General features: G+C 41.8%; 1 protein-coding gene and 2 long non-coding RNA genes across 11 annotated transcripts in view; 1 reads left to right on the top strand and 2 right to left on the bottom strand.

Annotated features, from left to right (window-relative positions):
* Positions 1 to 4,200: 4,200 nt before the first annotated feature.
* On the bottom strand, positions 4,201 to 6,224 carry bhlhe22 (basic helix-loop-helix family, member e22). The gene has a single exon (XM_080864543.1). It carries the CDS (start codon positions 5,986 to 5,988, stop codon positions 5,182 to 5,184), a length of 807 nt encoding a protein of 268 aa, XP_080720669.1. The 5' UTR covers positions 5,989 to 6,224; the 3' UTR covers positions 4,201 to 5,181.
* Positions 6,225 to 11,865: 5,641 nt separating this feature from the next.
* LOC308386411 lies at positions 11,866 to 14,946 on the bottom strand. The gene is made up of 2 exons (XR_013969792.1): positions 14,760 to 14,946; positions 11,866 to 12,677 (listed from the first exon to the last, which is right to left on the bottom strand). It is a non-coding gene; the product is annotated as an uncharacterized lncRNA (long non-coding RNA).
* A 1,744-nt stretch (positions 14,947 to 16,690) lies between these two features.
* Positions 16,691 to 21,748, top strand: part of LOC308385489 — a 48,929-nt gene continuing 43,871 nt past the window's right edge. For 8 of the 9 annotated variants that reach the window (XR_013969524.1, XR_013969525.1, XR_013969526.1 and 5 more), the window contains exons 1-3: positions 16,691 to 17,148; positions 20,136 to 20,338; positions 20,514 to 20,568. This is a non-coding gene — a long non-coding RNA (uncharacterized lncRNA). The remainder of the gene's footprint in view (positions 17,149 to 20,135; positions 20,339 to 20,513; positions 20,569 to 21,748) is intronic. The other variant, XR_013969527.1, reaches the window with a different exon arrangement.

Raw genomic sequence — 21,748 nt, 5'->3', positions numbered from 1 at the left:
AGTGTGAAAGCCAGAGTTAATGAATATGAGAAAATGGAGATGAAATCCACCTCGCCTTGGCTTTAATGAACCCTGAGAGGGTCACGATCTGCATATTGAGCAGGACGAGCAGGATCTGTCTCTCTCACAGGTGAAGTACACAAAAACCATTGCAGTTTCACGTTTTAGTTTAAATCCTTCACTCTTTTTAAGGTTTGCATCGACGTGGCTGAGTGCAGCCGAGCGTGGTGCTGTTAACATAATCCAGAGCGGCCGCTCGGGTCACTGTGAGTTCTCCATCCGCTCTAATCAAGCACATTATCTCGATGTTAAGGTCACATAAATGGAAAGTTCACAGCTGTCGGGGAAGCTTTGACCACTGCGCCACCGGAAGTTAGTTTTTGACGTTAAAACGATCGCGTAATCTGTAAATTCAATGAAAAATAAATTGTTTCTTTTATCAAGATGTGTGGATAACAAGTAATTTCTTAATAAAATCAACACGCGCATGGAAAGCACACCAAAGCTCAAAGTATATTTCAGGCAACGGCCCCATAAAACGGCATCAAATCGAGTGAATTGCCTCCCAACGGCGTTCATAATTTGATTTATTTGGCACAAATATTTGAACAATGAATGCACTTGACTTCATCGCCTGTTCTTGTTTGTTCAAGCCACAGAGTAAATTGTTTTTTGTCTTTTTTTTTTCTTCTGGAATAAACAACCTGTACAGCAACAAAGAGCCAGTGCTGTCCACAACAACAACACGGCCACCACCAAATTACTGTGCTCAGCCATGACACAGTTTAATCCCAGCGGAATAAAAGAACATCAGATTACGGCAGAAAGACAGAGCCATCGGTAAACAGGGATTAGGAGATTGGGGTTTTAATCTGATTAATATGGAGGCAGTTGGAATATTAGAGATGTTACTCAACTGTTGTATTCCAGATGAGGGGATAATCACACTTTGCTACGTCATTTATTGTGCCCTGTTAGAACTTTCAGAGCTAAACGAGCTGCCATATGTTTACCTGACCTCGAGGCTGCCTCCGAGATAAAAACATTTGCGATGTAATGAATTAGGAGCTCGTTAGGTGAGTGGGAAAACAGTTAGAAATATGCAGGAAATACTGAATGTTATTGCAGCGAAAGTGGTCTAAGTCGGCGTCAGTATTCTTTATATTTACAGATATAAAGCAGCTCAGAGTTACAACAAAGCATCTCTAAATAAAAACCTTTATTACAGTTAAACAGCTCCTTCAAGCATCAATGTTTAAATATTATAATAGGGATTGTTTCTGTTTTGAAAGGAAAGGCTTAGTTATAGCATTAATCTGTAAGATCCACACCTGGTCTTGTTCAGGGCAACCTTAAATCAAATGTGGTGTTTATCTTCCTGCACACAAAGAATGAGTAGATGGATTTGGACATTTTTTTAGCTCCTTAAAACAACCCTATTTGTGTTTTAAAGGTGGTAAGCATGTATTTAATTGTTGTAAAGATTTGGAAATATTCAGCAAGTTTGGACGGTTTAGCCTAAAAACTGCATTCAGTATTCCTTGTCTAATAAGCAAAGTTTCTAATAAAAGTGCTATTGGAAAGATTTGTAGCTGAAGTTCAGAAAAAGCTCAAGTAAATTTCTCGAATGTGATAATGGGCTCATCTACGAAGACTAGCTTCATATATCGGCCCTACAGTGCATCTGATAATGACGGTTTCACTGTTAAGAAGTTCAAATTGTACTACTCAATGTAAGCAGTTTACCTCTTTAGCTTCACAGTTCTATTAGCCAGCATTGCGTGCACCAACAACATTATGCATTGCTATCAGTGGCCTGACAAAAATGAAGTACCGCCCAGCAGTTGATTTGGTGCCTCAACCAGTGCAGCACATATATCTTTATACACAGCGTGTGACACAGCATGGATGAATCCATTGTCAGAGTTTTGCCAGCTACTGATATGAAGGAGACATTTCAATTTGGCGTACTTATGTATATTTTTAATGTTTATCATCTTTAGCATACACAGCAGCTGCGTTATGAACGAGCGCCCTGCTGCCCACTGATATGGCAAATTGGACATTTTATAGTTTATGAAAGGGGTGGGTTTTTTTGTTATCTTCCAGTTTTATTCGTCAGTCCCGATTCCCACTGTAAATGCTTTAAAGACAGATGCAGCTTTATTAGGCTTTTGGATAAAAGCGATGCTCCCTATTATGACTTGGTTGGTGGCCACTTTTAAAAAAATGGATAAAAAAAGAAGAAGCTTGAAATCCTCCCATTTTTTTCTGTTTTCATGAGGCATCTTGGGGCTCTATCGCTTCCCGGCCCAGCTTAACATTTCAGGCACCCTTGTGTGTACATGACATTTCACCTACTTGTAAAAATGGCTGAAATACCAAGTATCTAGCAGCTCCCTTATCAAGAGGATCATGGAGACTTTCGATTATTCAGTTTCTTACTTTTTCTTATACAAACCTGCTCCTCATGTTTGCTCTAAAATTGTCCTCTGCCTTTACATTGATATTTTATGCTGTTGTCTGTTTTCCTTTGGATGTTGTGTTCTGTTTTATGCACCCATATGGCTCTCTCTCATCCCTGGGGAATCTCCTCTTATGGGCTAATGTGAATATTAGTATGGGTTAAATGCTCCACTCATTTATGCATTAATGCATATTGCATAATTAATATTTTTGTGAAGTCTCATTTTCAAACAGCAGCAGGGGGAGAAAAAAAAGCCTCATCTCTGTGTTCAAACTACAGTAAATAAATAAATAAAAGCTTAAATCCTGTAACGTGAGTTGCTGACAGGATTTTCACTCCAGAGCTGTTTTGATGTCTCCTGATTATTTCCAGTCTTGATTAAGGGCTCTTCTGTGAAGATTCAAGGCATTCAGGGGTGTGATGGGATTAAATGGGACACTGTAATGACCCTGTTGTCTGAATGGCTCATCATACAGACACAAAGCTTAGATCGGAGACTAGTAAAAATAAAAAAACAATAAATAAAAAAAATCAGAAACCAGCATTGTTAACACATTTTCATATTTGTTTGCTTCTATGTGGAAAAATGAGATAAAGATGCAGGCTTTTGGTTAAAATTATTAGGATAAAACATTGAGCATGTTACATTTAAAGAGGTTTTTGGTGTATGGCTCTGCAAGCTTGAAGCTTGTTTGACGATTTCAAATGAAAGCTGTGCCTAAAATATCACAGTATCCATCTACAACAGAAACATTTATTGGGAAGACGTTTGCTGTATTGAATTTAGTTGATTGTATTAAAAAGTTCGGGGAAATCTGTGGTGCGAAATGATCGGTGCTAATTCATGGTCTGAAATGTGAAGTCTGTGGCCTCTGTCCATGGTGCTGAAGCTTTCACGATCTTTACCCTGCCTTTGGGGGGGGGGGGGGGGGGGGGGGGGAGATCGTGGAGATTTAATGCTAGATTGGCTTTACTGTTTCAAAAGCATTTCCTTATCAAATTGTTTTCGATGTGGACAGTGAAGTGAGGGGGACGAAGCTTGAGTCGATCGCGGAGCAGCTGATGGTTGCGTTCTAAGTAAAGACACCAAATTGCGGCAATGAAACAGTCTTAATTACATTTCTTAATCACAGTGTGGAGGTCTAATTGCCTTAACGATCTGTTTGATTATGCGAGGCCAGGTATTACTGCCGACAGTTTTCATACACACTTGTTTTCGCATTATCATATTATTACACACAGGCGTGGAAATTGTCTCAACATCCACAGTAAAGGTCATCAGAGTGTGTGGGGGTTTTTTTTGTTTGTTTTTGGGGTTTGTTGTCTTTCTTTCTTTTCTCTTTATTTTTTCTTTTAGTCCGTGGAGCACAAACATCTTAATGTTGCCCTGAACGTTCGCCCACCCACGTCTGGCCTTCGTTCCCAAGACTTAAGACAAGAAAAGTTACCGGTTTTGATGGAGCAGAAAATTGTTGAGCATTATTTCCCCTCTCTGCATGACACCTGGTGAGAATGCAGAGACTGACAAATGAGAGCTGCATCGCTCCTAGAACAGAGAGGCTCTAAAGTTATCCTTTAAAAAAAAAAAAAAATTACCCCCCCCCCCCCAAAAAAAAATAAAAATAAAATAAAAATCAACAAGAACAATTAACAGTTAAAGGCAGCTCGCTCTGATTCCACGTGCGCTACACTTCACATGAATAATCAGATTTTCTTTTTCTGTTGTTCAAAATATTTTAATAAAGCTTTTCAACACTGAAATACATACAAACGGCCCTCCTCTGCTCTTATAATAACTAAGGTATCTACAATAATCCACAGCCCGACCTGACAACGCGAATAATCTGAAGACCTCAATCGTCATGTTTCAAAAGAAAACAAAAATACAAGAAAAAGAGAGACGACAATGTGCAATGCAAGCAAAAAATATCCATCATAGATATTCAAATGAATAAATTACAAAAGCACATCGAAACACGTGATAAGCTTCAATTCAGGATTTTAACAAAAAGAAATCTGGATGTTTATTATATGACAGTGCCCCCTCACCCCCAAAAAGAATTGCAATAGGCGTGCGCAACGATTAACAAGTGTCTAAAATTAGCACATAAACATCTGACTGATTCAACCTCTTAACTCGCTGTTTCGTTTGACTTTCCTTGCTCATAGCATTCCACTTGCTCAGCAGAAAAACTTCGTGAAAGCAGGCCTTAAACCAAAAAAAAAAAAAAAAAGAGGAAAAGTCTCTGACTTGAATGGAAAGAAAACCGTGAATAAATGAGAAAGCAGCAGAGAGTGAGTGTGGACCGCTTCGACAAGATGTCCATCTACTCAAGTGGAAAGAATCGCAAGTTGTCAGGTCACCCAAATTTCCAAAAGTGTCCATCACAGAGCAAGTGATCAACAACTCACTCAAATCAACACTTGCAGCCATTCTCACAGGCCCTACTGTACGTCTGTTTGGTCTTCACTGTCATTCATACCAGCACTTTAAGGATGATTTATATTCACAATCAAGTAATGTTTGAACAAAAAAAAAGCGCGTTTTAATGCATTTAGTAAATATCATAAAAGTATTCGTCGCCATTACTTTTTCTTTCTTTTTTTCCTTTTTTGTCTCTAGCCTACTGACTTCACTGGTTTTCCTCTCCAAAAGTGTCCTTAAAAGTGGGTTCTTCTTTCTCGTGTGCTTCTCGGAGTCTTTGTCAGGCGCGTTAAGGCTTGTCAGTGCACTGTTTGCAGAGGCTGGAAGTGGCATTGTTGAACAGGGCACATTTATCGGGGCAGGAGGACCCGGCCACTCCGGTGGGGAAGGGGTATCCACCCGGTTGGTCGTACGCGCCCAAGCCGGGAGCTGCGAGGGCAGTGGTGGCCGGTATGGAAGCGGCAGAAATGGCTTGGCCCTGGTTGAGATACATCACTAGCCTCCTCATCTCTTCCAGCGCCTGTGACTGCATGAGGATGTAGTTTTTGGCGAGCAGCAAAGTGGCAATTTTGGAGAGTTTCCGCACTGACGGGCTGTGCGCGTAGGGGATGACCGCTCTGAGCTCATCCAGCGCGTCGTTCAGATCGTGCATCCGTCGTCTTTCTCTGGCATTGATGTTTAGCCTCAGTATTTTCTGCTCTTTGGTTTTCTTACCTCCTTCAGCTTTCCCTGCGCTCACCGTCCGCCCATCGCTGAGGAGGACCATGTCACACCTGCCGTCGCTGTCATCGTCGGGACTCTGCTCACCTCCGCTGCTCTCCGCTGCCGAGGTCCTGTTGGCGCTCTCTCCGTACTTTACGCACAAAGATCCCGTCGGCAGACCCAGCGTCCCCCCTCTGCCTCCTGCCAGTCCTCCCGGTTGAATCGGGTCTGGCTCGGCCTGGTCAAAGCAGCTGATTGGTGACTGGCGGTCTCTGGCTGGTAGTTCGATGCCGGCCGACGATCTGAAAGGGTCCATTTTTTTAGTGGACACGGCGCTCAGAGTTTTGTGAAAAATGTCCCCTCCGCTCACGTTCAAGTTCATCCTCCTGTCCATAGCCTCGTGGATTCCGCGTCGTTGCAGGCTATGGTCTCTTCGGGAAACTCTTGACGCACGTCTCAGAGTTTCTTCCTCTGTTTGTCCTTCACGAGTTTAGTTGTGTGTCAGTGGTGAAGTTGCAGGCTCGCTCCACTTGTCAGCTGAGGTGTAGAGACGAGGAGGAGCCTCACGTAATAAGAGCCACTCTCTCCTGCCTCTCTCCCTTTCTGTGTCTGATTCACCTTCACCGGATCTCCACGATAACCCTGGTTACGCACAAGACGCTTCGGTCCTTTTTACATCATTATCTCGAGGCGGGTTATTAAAAAGGATTCGCCTATTGGGATACAGACACCCTCTCCCCCTGGCACTCACCACCCAATCACGTTAACGTTTTAATTATTGGTATTTAAAGGATGGCAAACAAAGCAGCATGCGCTCTGTCTCTCTTCTGTAATACGCTTTGGGTTCAAGATCTTTGCAAAGATCCCCCCCGATCATAAAATAGCCCGCTTCACTGATTTGGTTACGAGACATCAGTTTGTATCCTTTTCAAGAGTCGCAAATTAACCAACGTCTATAATCTTAAAGCTGTTTTAGCTCAGAGAGGAGATAATTTCGCTGATCTCTTACTGCTTTATTCAAATGAAAAGATATTGGCATAATGTTTTAATTCAATAATTTTTGTTGCTTTTTCGATTGTTCGCCCACTTAAGTTTAGTTTTATCACAATAAGTACAATTCTGGAGTACAATTGTACTCCAGAACAACACGAACCTTTTCATTTCACTGTTGTAGCGTTTATCTCACGTTGTGTCAGATTTCCCATGATAGATCTGCGGGCTTGCCAAGCTTTACCTGTGCTCATACTGCCATCTTGTGGATGGTATAGTGCAGTACAACCATACTGGAAAGTCAAACGTCATAGGTTTTATTCAGATAGAGCCCACGACCTCCTTTAGCATTTAAATCACGTGATTTCTTGCTTTAAAAAATCCTGATTTTTAACATTTGAATCTGTATTTCAAGACTTCAGATTGTAGTGCAGGGTTAAGGTTTTATAGTGGTGAAATAATGAGATAAAGAACGTTCCTTTTAAGCACCGAAGCAACCAAAATAAATTATGGGCTTGATTATAAACACTCAAAAGAAACAAGGAGATGCACACTGTTAAAGAAACATACTAGATATAACTTTTAAACTTTTAAAAAGTTTAAAAAGGTGCTTCAATGCTTGTTTTTTTGCAAGTGAAGATTAATTGTTTACCATTTAGAAACAATTTATACTAAGATGTCTGTAATCTGTTAATAGTTGCTAGGCAACATTACTTCTGATTGGGCCTGAGACTTATGTTTAGAGAGAATAACTGATCCTGTGAACCTTTGTCAACATGTTTGGAAGATATTAACTGACTCTGAGGAAGGGTCTAATCAAATTCACTGCTTTGCATGACTTCCAGCCCATTGAAAGTTTGATCTTAAATTGCACTTTGGTGAGTAATGTGGTTTAAAAGAGGTAACTGCAGGGTTATGGTGGGCTGGAGCTCAGCGTAGAGCTCCATAGTTTATATCTGAGCTAGGTTTCATTGCAGAGGGTACAGGCCTAAACTCCACAGGTGAAACTTAAGTTCATTGTAGCTCAGAGAAGCTCACAATGCAGCATGCAGCCTTCTCACAGACATTTCAGCTGCTAACAGTAATTTCTGCAATTACTCTCCACAAGAACTCATTCGTAGGCGCTCGTTTCAACGCCTTAAAGGACACACTCTTCCCCCTTCTTCTATCCAAGTAACCATGGTTATTTACCATGGCATGTCTGCTGCACACATTAAAGGTACCTTTAGCAGTGATTAGAGCTGACCACTGCTTTCAAACCGCAGTGAATGTGCCTTAATTCTTTTCGCCCTCTGGTTTGGTTTCTTGGCAGCTAAATATCAGTGGAAAAGTCTGTTCAGTGAGTCACCCACTGAAGATATTCCAGAAAGTCGTCTTGTTTTGAAATCATGTTTTTCCATTTGTGACATGGAGAGAAATGGAGTCAGAGAGTAGAAACATTTGAGATATTTTAATTTAAATAGTTGCGATGCCATTCTTCCCTGTTTTATTTCTTAGCTAGTCTGTAAAATCCATTTGCAGTCATGACTTCAAAAACAGTCTGAAAAGCATCTTAGCAAGTTCTGAGTTAACAGATACTGTGTTGACAGTATCTGGTCAGATGTAAAATGATTCATTACAAAGTATTATTGATAAATTTACTGGGATTTGTAGCTAGATCCTCAGAGTTAGAAACATTTATAGTAAAAGAATGAAATATCAGTCTCCATGTTTAAAGTAGACTCTAATTTTAATGTTAAGATGTGTTTTGTTCTCTAAAAATGACATCGTTTGGCCTTTGTTATGTTCATATCTTTCATATAAGTACTACTAAATCTCCCTTTAGTTACTGTAAAGAATTATACAAACTGGTAATTAAAGTCAGAATCCTCTCTTTGCAACAGCATCACAAGCGCTGAAATTGTTCCACACGTTCAAGGTCAACGTTTTAGCTCTTTCCGAACATATTTTAATTTGCTTATGTCTCTCTTGGGGGGGAATAGTTGGGGAGTTATGATCTAAGAAGTGGCAAAGACAGTCACTTTATTCTGAGATGGCAAGAGAACACCTTCATGGCCAATCAGGTCCGGCTAATGAGATAAGATGGGTGAGGACGGTGGCACAGCCATTACAGTCACAGTACGTCAGCACTTTGGTAATGAGGAGACCATGAAGGCAAAACTGTCGAAGAAAAGGATTTCTGCTGGGACAAAAGAGAAGTTTAGATGCTGAAAAGTAAAAACAAAAACACATAGACGGATTAAACTGACTCATTTTTCAAGCAGAATTGTTAAGAAGAAGGGGGAGCCTTTCCAATGTAGTAATGATCATTTTTGCCTTATATTATTGTAAAATATCTTTGAGACTTGGACTGTTTCTCAGACAAAACTGTGCATTTGGAGCTTGTTGTAGGACTGCAACACTTGGAATTATTCCAGACATAAATCCACGTTTTATAATCCAGGTCAGACACATTATTTATAGAAGTATATCTAGTTTTTTATGTTCTGCCATTGACACACTTTGACTCCATTAAATATAATTTGAATTGTTGCTTTTAAAAACAGACAAACAAATACATTAACAAAATGCTCATAAATGATTTTTTTTTTTTTTTTTTTTTGCTTTTATCTCCTGAAATCACGTTTTTCTAAATGCAATTTACCAACACTCATAATATCATCTGTTTTCTCCTCTGTCCTCATTTAAAAAGGTGTATTGGTGACTCTTTATGGAAGCTTCACTGCAGAATGATGCATGTTTCAGAATTTAACACATGCAGCTTGCTTTGGAGCAAGGTTATTATAGTTGACTAAAAACAAAGGTTATTGTAGTTAACTAAATATAAACTGAAAACTAAAACTACATGTGTGAAGGAACATTTTAGTTAACTAAACGGTTGCCGTACAGCAAGAAGGTTCTGGTTCGTCTCCACCTTCCACCTTCATGTGTGGAGTTTGCATGTTCTCCCTGTGATTGTGTGAGTTCTCTTTGAGTATTTCCCACAGTCCAGTGTGAGTGTGAATGGTTATTTGTCTCTCTGTGTTGCTGCGACATTTCCAGGTTTTACTTTTGTCCTATGGTAACTAGGATGGGATCCCCCACCCACCTGCCCAGCCCACAACCCTGAATTGGATAAGCAAAAGAGAATGGATGGATAGAAAAAAACATGGAGGAAAAATCCTTAGGTTTTTGTTTGTTTGTTTTGTTTTAGAACAAAACTTGTTTGACATGTTTATTTTTATTTTTTTCACTCTTTTTTAAAAAAAATTTTTAATCTGTGGTGTTTTATCTTTTTTTTTAATGTGTTCTTATTTCTTTACATTGACCCTTGTATTGCTGGAATTCCTGTTTGTTACAAGCCAAACAACACTGATCTATTTCTCCATTATTTCAATAATGGAAGAGCTCGTAGTGCCATTTTCAAGCTTTCCAACCACGCTGAGCTTTTTATGGAAATAATTTTTAAAAAAACAAAAACAAAAAAAACCCGATATCACCCCAAAAAAATATCACTCAAAAGAGAGCCTGTTTATAAACATGCCTTCAGGGGATCTTTAAGAATTTGCTCTTTACTAAATCTTGTATGTGCTGTTTAACAGCATTTATCAATTTCCGCCACAAGAGGGCAGCAGAGTTCTTCTGACGTCCTGAGCAGCCCGTGCAGGAGGAGCTGAAGGCAAAGCAGGAGCATGATGAACATGCTTTATGGCAGCCTCATGGATTTCATTCAACTTTGAAGATTTTGGTTATCAGTAGAAACCAGACTCCAGGGCTGCTGAGTTCAGATATGAAATTTCAATTTTGTAATGTGGTTCCCTGCACTGAGACCCACCAGTGTACCAAATACATGACACGGCAGGCAGACTGCTCTTTTTTAATTCATGAGGCGACCGAGTTGTAGTTTCATTTGTAATGATATTAACCACCCGAGCAGGTGGATGTTAGAGCGGACTTCTTAAACTGTCAGTCCCCCTCCTTAACCACTCAGCTGATTTTAAACACTACGGCAACCGATCATGCGCACTGTGGAATCCGTTGACTGTACTTAGAGATTCAGTTTATGCTTACGCTGATCCAGATATGTTTCTCTGGAAGACTTAAAGGAAATAAACTGATGATTTGGTGAAATGACTTTTATGTGCTCCCCTCCCCACTTTAGCCAGGCCCCGCTTATCCTTCTATCTACATGAAGCGCACAGACTCATGTCATTAATTAAGATCTGATTATTTTCTGTCGGTGTGTGCAACATGGAGCCAATCATCTGAATGAAAAACAGAAATGCGTCCAGATAAATAAATAAATACTCTAACATGAGTCGTACTAAATGAAGCCCCACTGATCTTTAACTGTCCGGAAGAGAGAGTCTCCATTACGGTTTGATATTGCGTGCGGACGCCACCAGGCGACACACTAAGATCGAAGGATGTTATTTCATCCAGCGGAAATGCCACAAGACTCTCACAGTTAGTGGTCTGCATTCATCTGCTTGAGCCAATGATTTTGGTGAAGCACATTTTAAAAACCTGATATTCGTTTAAAGTCCATGCGAGTGTTTAAGCCACACGCTCCACGGTCGTCCTCCTCATTTACATTCCGCAAAGGCACCACGCGTACTTATGGAAATTAATATGCAGATCCAATAAATCATGGTTTATTATCCTTGTCACGCGAGGCTCTATATGGTTTTTGTGGGGGGAGGGGGTTAGAACCTCTTTACTGTGATAATTGTCATTTGTACAAAATATTTTTTTTTCCTCTAAGCAAGTTTTAGGGGGGAAATGGGTCGCTGATAAATTCGTGCGACGATGATTAGAAGTAAAAATGTGTGGGGATGTTTTTATGCTATTTTTAGAACCGAATGAGCTCAACGGTAATGCCAGCCGTCACTCCATTTGCAGATTTTCACGAATTTCCACACTTAGAATAAATTAATAAGTAAATATATGTACATAAAGAACATTTGAGGTGCCTGCAAAATGCAAGAATGTCGAAATTTCTTCTAACGCAGTTGCTTGCGTTTCTACGTCGAGGAGTCCGGACTGCATTCCTGCACTACAGAGAAGAAGTTGAGCCATTTCCGCTTTTCCACCGGCGGGCAAGTGAAACAAAAGGCTGATCGGTGGCGCGCAGATTTCAGCACCACAGAGGGTGGACAGCGCTCCGGGTAGCCTATGTGAGGATGGACAGCTCCCACCGACACACACACACACACACACACACACACACACACACACACACACACACACACACACACACACACTGGAGCAAATATGTTCATATAAATAAAGAGCTTTCAAATATTGTATTTTGTTTATTGTTAAATGCAGGAGGAAAAGAGACAGCACACGAATGACGGCACACGAATTACAGTTTGAAACACAAGAGCAAAAGTTCAGTGTGAGAACGCCACCAGTATAGTTTTAATAACATTATAGGCTATCTATCTTTTTTTTTCTTAAAAAAATAAATCTGCAACTTTAAACTTTTGATTTCTGGGGTGTGCAGATCGGAGAAGATAGGAAGATCATCTCTTGGCATTCACCGCGTGCCTTAATTGTAAGACATTAAATCAAGGTCCGCTGTGAACACGGAGAGACACAACCCGCTCATCTGTGTGTGTTTGCGCGTGTGTGTGTGTCCGTCCACCAGCTGCATCCACTCTACTGTGGGAAAAGGGCAGACACCTCCAAACCTTTGCGTAAAACCTGTTACGACAAATAATAATCAGTCTTTATTTCTGCAGCCTCCGAGGCCTCTGACGTGTAACTAAAGATGTTTTTGGGATGTCAAGTTTGGCCAAAAATGTAAAGATTTTTTTTTTTAAATCCAAAGCATCCCGTATGCATCAAAAGAGATCAGATCCTCTCCCGGTGATTGTACAGGCCTACCTTAGAGTGTGTGTGTGAGCGGGGGAAAAACATTCAGCTGGAGAAAAAAAAGAGGTTAAGTTACAGGACTTTAACGCAGAACAGCCAGTTTGGAGGCAAAGTGATTATACGTCCCAGACCGCTTTAGCAGTCAAAAATGACTTGATCCGTGTCCGTCGACTGCTTTTTGTCCAAAACCGAGGAAGGCATTAAAAAAAAATCCTCCATTATCCCATAGTGCACCTAAGGAAAAAGAAAACACAAATGCGTCATATTGAATTGCAAATGACAAATTCTCATATTCCACATTGACCTGTTCAGAAACATCACTCGGCGTCCAAAAAAGGAGGAAAAAGGTCCGCGTGCAAAATATTGATTTTCCTATAGCCTCATAACGCCCTCCTCACATCATCTATAGATACACGCACACACGCACACACAAACGCCTGCAGCCTCTCTTTGCGGGTCACAGGTTAAAATTGCCGCAAATCGCAAACCGGGCAGCCGAAGAACCCCGAGAAACTGCCGGTGTCCTGAGCGCATCGGTGCGCACTGTGCGCGCGCGTCCATCCGTAGCAAACGCACCGGGACATCGAGACCGAGCTGATCCCGGCGCGGGCACCACCTAAATGGGACTGATCTCTCTCCGTCCGGTCTTTTCCTCTGACTTTGGGATTAATGGTGCTCCAGCCAAACAAATGAGGCATCTGCCTTCAGCACAAGAGGATTGGGATGAAAGGGGGGGGGGGGGGGGGCTGACGTCACCAGGCAAACAGATGTTCCTCTATATTACCCAGCGTCCTCCTCATCGCTGCCCCGTGTCCTTGAAACTAGGAGGGAAATTGACGACTTCCCAATCCGAGAATTAACGTTTATCGCCGACATGTGTTAATAGTTCTGCTGCTGGTTGGTGTGTGTGTTTGCGTTGGTGCGTGCATGCGGATGTGCGCGTGCTGGCAGAGGAAATGCCAACAATGGTCTAGCAAATTGTGAAGCCCCAAATCTGGCATTGGCTGTGATCAGTTATGCAACATTGCACTATTCAAAAAAAAAAGAAAAGAAAAGAAGAGAGAACACACGTGTACCTACACTCACACATAGACCCACACTCACGTGGGCATGCGCACACGCACTCCCTGCACACAGTAACGATGGAGAGATGCTTGTGTCATTCTGATCGCGCCGCTTGACGTGAGTTTGACAAGTGCTGCATTTAGCTTCTGGTGATGAGCTGTAGCTGATTTTTACTCCCTCAAAATATTATTATTATTTTTAATCAGTGACGTTCACTAAACTGCAAGGTGCATTATGCGTGCTATGGCCAGATTATATAACGCGCACGCTGAATGTAACGGGAAAGTGGCTCAGACGTGCATAAATGCGAATTCCTCTCCTGTCGAATGCCTCAACTGAGTGGGAAACTGACAGAGATCCTAGAATCTGTGCAATTCAGCTATAACCCGGTGAAATCTGCAGCGATGCAGACTTCACGGAGCACACGGTGATTTGCATATCTTGTAAACTAGAGCGAAAGCAGCTTAAATTCAACCCAAGTCACTGCTGTTTATGAGTAAGAGTCGCATCGGACACCTGCCCACAACTGTGAGGATCTCCTGAGCTCAGCGTTTAAAAAAAAAAAAATTACGGCTCCTGTTTTACAGTTAAAGAGCGCGCGCACACACAAAAAGCACCGTGGAGTGGGAAAGAGAAGGCGCAGGCTCGTAGATTGTAGGCTAATTGCAATGCATCACCCACTCGCTGGAACACAGAGGAGAGGGATACAGAAACAAAGGGAATCGCCATTTTAGACGGAAACGTCCCTATCCCCTGAAAACAGTCCGACTCTCGCGTCGACCCCTGTTTGGAGCTCCATCGCGACTTGTCAGCAAATCACCATATTTCACCAGTTCTTCTCTCTCTCCCTCTCCCTCTCTCGCCTCCCAGAAGAAAATGACCCCTATTGTCCTCACGCGCCGTGCAACGAACAAACGATGAGGCTCAGATATCCTCCGTCCTCTTCCCCCTTCTGAACAATCATGAAACCATAAAAACAAATCCCGCTCGTTAAGCCTGCTCGGCTTTTTCTAACGTCTTTACTCATCCTTTTTTTTAAACTAGTAGTGGATTTTTCCCTGAAGTCCGCAATAACAATGGCAAGTGCAGCGTGCACAGGGACCCGTTATCTGCACGGAGAACGATCGCCATCCGTTTTATTCTCTTAAAACGCACGCGTTACCAACGGCGGGAGCAAAAAGACGCAAATCAGCTCATCAATAATTGCTCAAAGGCTTGATTATAAAGCAAACGCCGGCGGAAAATACTCACCGTGGAAATGGTCCACGCCATATGGTGGATCCCAAGCACACCGTGCGCTCTGCTCGTATTTATCCGTGCCCTGCTGTTTCTTTCACTTCATCTGAGCGTTATTACTTCACCGCAGCTCTAGGCAGTCGCTGTGTATTCCCGGTTTCTCTCGGCGTGTAGCAGCGAACGAGCAAAGACTCCGTGTGGCGAGAAGCTGACGCTACCAATGAGAGCGACGCTGTAGCCTCTGCAAAGCATGGCTGCGCTTTCTCGCTTTTTTTTTTTCAAAAAGAGGGCAGGTCGCTCTGTGCATTACAATGAGTAAAATCTCTCTCTCTCTCTCTCTCTCTCTCTCTCTCTCTCTCTCTCTCTCTCTCTCTCTCTCTCTCTCTCCTCTCACATGCCCGCGCACAACACGCGTTTATCCATACAAATGCGCGCTCGCTCGCAGACACTCAAATATGCGCGTTCTGGAAGTTCTATATATCCAGTGATTTAAAGCGATCATTTATCTGATTTGCTCATTATCATTATTATTATTATTATCATTATTATACACGTCAGACTGCGTTTCAGTGGGGATTTTAGCAGCATGTTGTAGTTTATGTGGTCTATACGTGGGAATAACTGCTCTATAATCTGGTGAAGCCTGACGGTAGGACTGTGTAGTCTGGTCGCCTTCTTGCCGGCCACAATTAATCATGTTTAACGCCATTTGTTTTGAGAGGTTCATTTCAGTTTCACGCATCAGGCCACGGGTTTTGCAACTCAATTTCTATAAGCTGTTAGTTCAATTGTGTGTTGTCTCTGCATAGATTAAATGAGGAATATTTTAAGATGGGGGGGGGGGGGGGGGGGGGGGGGGGCTGTTGTCTCTGTAAATAGACCCATAAAACTTGTTTTGCTGTTAAAGGCCTGTAAATAAAGTTAAGCGTTTTCTTTACACGCATTTTCTTTCTTTCTTGTATTTCTTTCCTTTTCTTACGGCCTCTTCCTTTACCACACGTAACTTCTGACATGCAAAGGCGTAGCTTCCTTTTAGGGAGTCTTGCTTGTGCATTCAAAATTGGAGCAGTAATTGATTGAAGCAAGTGGCAGTCCTGCACTGCTCGTTTGTGTCCCCTTCACTCCCTGCCGTGATTGACTTCCAGGCAAAGATCCAATCGAAACGGATGATGTCATTAGAGTAACCTTGCTAACCCTGTGGCCCAGGCGCAATAATGCCCGCTTTACCTCCAACTTATTAACGTATATCTGACTCCAGCGTTAAAATCACCCCACAGGTGTTATTCACGCGCTGTTTCTTCGAGTTCTTTCCTTTCTGTCATCTCGTCCTCCTCCGAGCATCCATCCTCTGTCTCACAGTTTCCCTCCGTTACCGTTTCATTGTTTCACTCTGTTACAGTGTTGGCCTTTGACGGCTGCAAGAATCCAGTCAGTGCAATGATGCAACGTTCACCCAAGTTGTGATGCAACTCGGGTGAACATACCACTGAGAGCGTTAACGTTTTGTCAACATTTTTCTTCTTCATTTAAAGCGTTAGAGGAGAAATTCTGTTCAGGCTTGCATCAGGCGACATATAGGGAAGTTTGAAAGCTGCTTTTTCTCTGGCAGAGGGAGGAGGTAGAGGGGTGTAAGGCTATTGTTCCCGCTGAATCAATGGAAGCTGCGGGGCGACATGCAGCGGTGCGCACATGAATGGCAGGGCTCTGGGATGTGTGTGGGTCAGTGGCCCGGGGTCTCCGTCCCAAAGCCCCTTTCCCAGCGCCTCACAATGAACCTGCGCAAGGTCGGGGCTCCTAGGGGTCACAGGCCAACCCCTTTTGTCCCTCACTTCAAAACACATAGCCTAAACATTTATTAATCAAGAGGCAGCCGGTGGGCCTCTCTTTTGAGAAAAAAAGGGGGTTGAGAGGAAGGGGGGGGGGGGGGGCGTCAAGGGTGGGAAAGAAGTAGGGAGGAAACAGAAAGAAATAACTTGTGGCTGCAGTTGCAAATTCCATCATTTGGACAGAGGTGGAAGTTTGTAAAAGTTGTGGGCTAATGGTAGAAGTTGGGACTCCGCGCAGAAGGCGGATGGGAACTCACGGACAGCAGGATTTGGACTTCTTATCGAACCGAACCTGTTTGTTTCGCACTTCTGCTGGATTTGCGATCAACACGTCCGGATAGGGATTTCTGTCGCACACCGACACGTTGTTCTGGACTCGAGAAGAACAAAAGAGAGTACAACAGAAATATAAACCGATCTGCGTGAAGTAAGGGAGTCGCATAATCGCCGTGACTGCCGTTCTTTAACGTCAAAACACAGAGAAACTGCCGCATCGAAACGCCCTTTGCGTGCGCAGCGTTCTGCACACGGAGCCTATGGGAACAAGTGCCACAACAACAACAACAACAAAACTAGATGTAAGGCGACATCGAAATGCGGTCTGTGCTGTGCGTCTTCGATCGAGGCTGCTGTCTAAGCCGACAAAAAAAAATCTGAAGCAGGCCTTCCTCTGCAGCATGGCCACATCAACCGTACCTGTGTGAGAATGTCCTGACAACCACATTCATTTTACTCAAGATCAAACTATATGTGACCCTATGGAGTAAAATTAGTTAATTAACTAATTAAAAAAACAACAACAACAAGATATTAATTTCATTTCAAACCTGTGTGGCATGCGTGAGCATTAAAAGCTCCCAAATAAGCGTCGGTGTTGTTGGTCTTTTATTTTTGGCAGTCAGTGAAACGAATTGGAAGTCAGGTCGAAACGCGAACGTGCTGTCTGTAGGAAAGTGTGTGCAGGGTCGCTGTGAGCTATGTGCTCTGCAGTAGCAAACGTTGTAGTTGCATCAGTTTTAACCAAACTGAGATGCCTTGGTAACCGTTGCCTTTCTATCAGTCTCCCCTCCCTTTTAATTTTTTTTTTTTTTTTTTGTATCATGCATCAGGCCTTACCCCAACATCACACAGCCTGCACAGTGGGGCTCATTTTGTGCTACAGTTTACTCCATAAAATCTATGCAGACTTGGTTTAATATGCTTATAATTTTTGTCTTATTTTTTTTAGCATATTAGTTCTAGTAAAAAATGTTATAACACAATAGTTAAACTGTAGTTAATATTTTATTTTATATATTTTTTGGTGGGGATATTATTATCCATGCTTTGATTTTGCTGATCAATGCCAAGTTATTTTTAAACCCAAGTTCAAATTTGTTGCATATTTTTATGTGTTAAAATGTGTGGCAGTATCATTCACTTAACAGATTCTGATGTATTTCCAAATGGCTTTTGTAATTTCTCAAAATTGATATTAAATCAAGTTAGGAGCAATCACAGCTGTCCTCAATGATCTTGTGAGGAAGCGGGGAAGAAAAAAAGGCATTTATTTTTGTTTTCTGGCTTAAATTAAAAGATGCCCAATCTGTGATGGCACATAAGCAACATAGGCAGGTAAACATACCTGCAGTACCACATAAGAAAGAGGGGGCATACTGTGCATTTCCACAATGTGAGTGGAAATATGGAGAATATTTAGCAGTGGTAGTGAGACATTGTGCGCCTTCGGTAGTGACAATTTCTTGCTGTTACTTTACATTCAAAAATCATCCACGGGATGACTATAAAGATGCAAACCGCTGTGTGGATTTATTATTGCCTTTGGAATATGTTTATTCTTTAAAAAATGTTTATTAAAAAATAATAAATACACAGTATTCAAATTATTCAAATTGTCCTTTTGTAAGTGGCTTAAAAAAGTGCACAAACACACACATTTCACCATGTGTTTCTACAACCTATATAAAAACATTTATATTATAAAATGCATATATGTGGCTGTTCTGAGTCCTTACAGATGTCATTAGTAGGTTGTTACGAACAAAATAGTTAACTATTAAATTTTAGTAAGCTCCACATATTTTTGTATTGTGCTTTTTCATCACAGATGCTTATTTTCTGACATCTCTATGTGTTCAGTCATCAGAAATTATAGAAACTTTTCAACATCCAGTGTGTTTAAAAAAAAAAAAAAAAAAGACTATATGGGTTACAGCGTTATATGTGCCACCAGTCCTGACCTGCAATGAGCAGACTCCAGAATTAGAGAATAACCCAGTAGATGCAGCACCTGCTTTGTTTTAGGACATGACCTGATTGCAATTTTTTTTTTTCCAAGCAAATCCTGACAGTAAGGTTTGCCTGCTTAGCTTGAGCAGGGACAGTACGCTCCCCAAGCTAACATCAAACTATAAACAGCAGTTGTTATTTCATGGTTGCGTGCAAGCAGAACCAGGTCATCTGCACTGGGTTACAGGCCTGCTGGCTGTGTTTGTTGTGCCCTCCAAAGTGTGCTGCATCCTTCCTCATGCTGCAGAGAATTGTGTTTTTGCCTTAGTTAAAATAAAGAAAAGAGATGTTGATTTCCTAATGATTACCTAAAATGCTCTTATATTTGCACATTTAACAATGTGCAAATATAAGGAAGCGTTGCACTTTCTAGCAGCAGACACTGATATGTTCTGTATAATTCAATAAAACACTGAGCTTTTTATTTCATGCAGTGGAAACGTTAAGCTGCAGGATTATGCTATATACATGTAAATATTAAGAGGTAACTAAAGTCTATCTGTAATTACTTAGATAGTACTCTGCAGCCTTGTAGTGTTTTGTATGAGCGAAGCAAGGGTGTGTGGGACCTTCCCCTTATGACATTAGCAGGGGGTCAAATGTGCATGTAGGGCACCTGGCTCTGCACCTCCCCTCTCTCTGTGATGTTAAATGTCAACCAGCAGCATCCAGAGAAAGCAAGGTGAGCCTCCATTCTAATGCTTATGGCAGGAGATCATAGCGTCTGACTCCCAAAGCCATGTTTCTCTTGTGTAGTGCAATTAAAACTGTTAGAGAGGGGAAATTTACAGAACCATTAACCTAAGGTTTTCTTTTTAGTGAAGTCGATAGTCTGAGGGTTGCTCTGCTGAAAGGAAAACCCCAGGCTTTTTTTTCTTCTTCTTCTTCTCCTTCTTTTTCTTTTTAATAAATGTAAAACGAGCGGCTTAATCTTGATTTGTTTCGGAAAGATTTGTGTCTTTAGCCTTAAAGTGCAGTGGATTGCCTCCTCTGCATTGCCCACCTTGAACATAAAACAGTAATTGAATTAAAAATTGAATTCATTTATTTTGGACACACGTGCTTATCCTTCTGGAAATCATTTTGCTCTAATAACTTGTATTCCAGTGCTGCCGCTGCTTCGCTTTGCTCGGTCGCAGTTATTCATTTTTTTCTTTAAAAACAGATGCAGCGGGAGTGATATGATCAGATTGCTGATTTTATAAGGTACAGTGTGGAATAATGTATAGCTGTGTAACTGCGTCGCACACTTATCCAGTTTTCCCTCTGATTCCAGATACAGTCCGGTGTCTGCTTCAAACCCGAGGCGTACAGGAGGTTAGATGTAAATCTGCACCATCACAGAAACATCCTCACTCAGAAATGGCAGTAGTCAGGACCTTCTGCTGCACTTCTGCTGCTCCCTAATAGAAAGCCTATTGAGGCCCAATCAGCAGGTCTGTTCCAGCCTTGTAAGTGGATTTCTCCCATACCCCCAAGGTTTGTGAAATAGGGGTCAATGGGTCTGTTATTGTTTTTCTCTGCCTCTTTATCCCTACATAACTCTGTGATGTCAACAGCAAAGTGACAGAGTGAGCTGGGAGCATGGAAAAGGGAAAAAAAAGAGGGGAAATAACTAATATCATGATCTTGCGTGTGTTTCTGCTCACAACAGGGCTGCAATTGTTCCAGCGGGCATGGATGCATCCCCATATGAAGAATGGAAAGAGGTAAATATCACTTATCCCCCAACAGGTCGAAATGAAACAGCAGCAGCTGGCAGAGAGCTGCTGAAAATATTGAGTTTAGTCTGAAATTTATCACTAAACGTAAGCCTCACTGTCTCTCAAACGCTATACACTTTACTGTGTAATAAGGGTCTATGTGAAATTATTTAATGTGCGAACAGTGTTGTCAAACGTGCCATTCGCGAGATCTATTTTTCACATCTCTCAGCCGGGTTGCCATTGTCTCGTTTAATCCGGTTATATCGTGTACAGATTTTCACATACATTGAGTTTTTTTGTTGTTTCTTTTTCTTTCTTTCTTTTTTACCTTGCTGCTTTAAAAGACAAATGGGAACAGATGTGACTCTGAGCAGGGACGTTTTGAACAGATTTGCTTCTTATGTCAGAGGAGAAATGGCATTGTTTTCCGTTGCGTTACAGCCTGGTGCCATTTATTAAATAAAAGTGGGGATCCGTTATGAGGTGGAATTTTATGCCTCTGTCTGAAATGCGATCATTGCATCAAAGCACAGCCATAAATTTCTTTTTGATATAATTGTATTAATGCAGCAAGTAATGGATGAGCATATGTTTCACAGTGATTACTATCCCTCTCTGACTGTGTGTCCTAGTTGCCTTCCCATCGCCTGACTATCGGAATGAGAATATGTGCCTTGAGTTAATGCTGATTGCAGCAGCTGCCAACACATGAATCTCCATGGCAACAATAACGGTTGCCAGGCAACCATGCTCTTTTAGGGACACTGAAAGAAGCCCAAAGGCGTACTAAAAATATATATATGGGTATAGTGCTTCTTGAACACCTCAGCCGTATGCACGCCATGCACAGAACGACAAAGAGTTAAACGCTTAAGATGGCGACGTGTTATTTTCTCCTCTTCAGCCGCAGTGTGTGTGTGTGTGTGTGTGTGTGTGTGTGTGTGTGTGTGTGTGTGAGAGAGAGAGAAAGAGAGAGAGCTCACGCTGATGTTACCCTACTTTGGCATGAGCGCTAAACGGCAGCCCCAAACGCTGCTATCTTTTTATGACATTAACACACAGAGCCGTGTCAGAGGACCTAATGCTGTTATGAGGTTATATTTGGAGGCTGTGGACAGTCTGGGTTAAGAAGATAGTGACATTTTTTTTCTTTTTTCATTTCTTTTTAACACTTGGAAAAAAA

This window comes from Rhamphochromis sp. 'chilingali' (assembly GCF_963969265.1).
Source record: "Rhamphochromis sp. 'chilingali' genome assembly, chromosome: 18".
Lineage (NCBI taxonomy): Eukaryota > Metazoa > Chordata > Actinopteri > Cichliformes > Cichlidae > Rhamphochromis > Rhamphochromis sp. 'chilingali'.
The sequence above is the reverse complement of the archived record's forward strand: the minus strand, read 5'-3'. Positions and strand labels throughout refer to the sequence as shown.

What these genes read in the sequence shown, in the direction of transcription:
- bhlhe22 (XM_080864543.1), bottom strand. Translation starts at nt 5,988, where the DNA reads ATGGACAGGAGGATGAACTTGAACGTGAGCGGAGGGGACATTTTTCAC.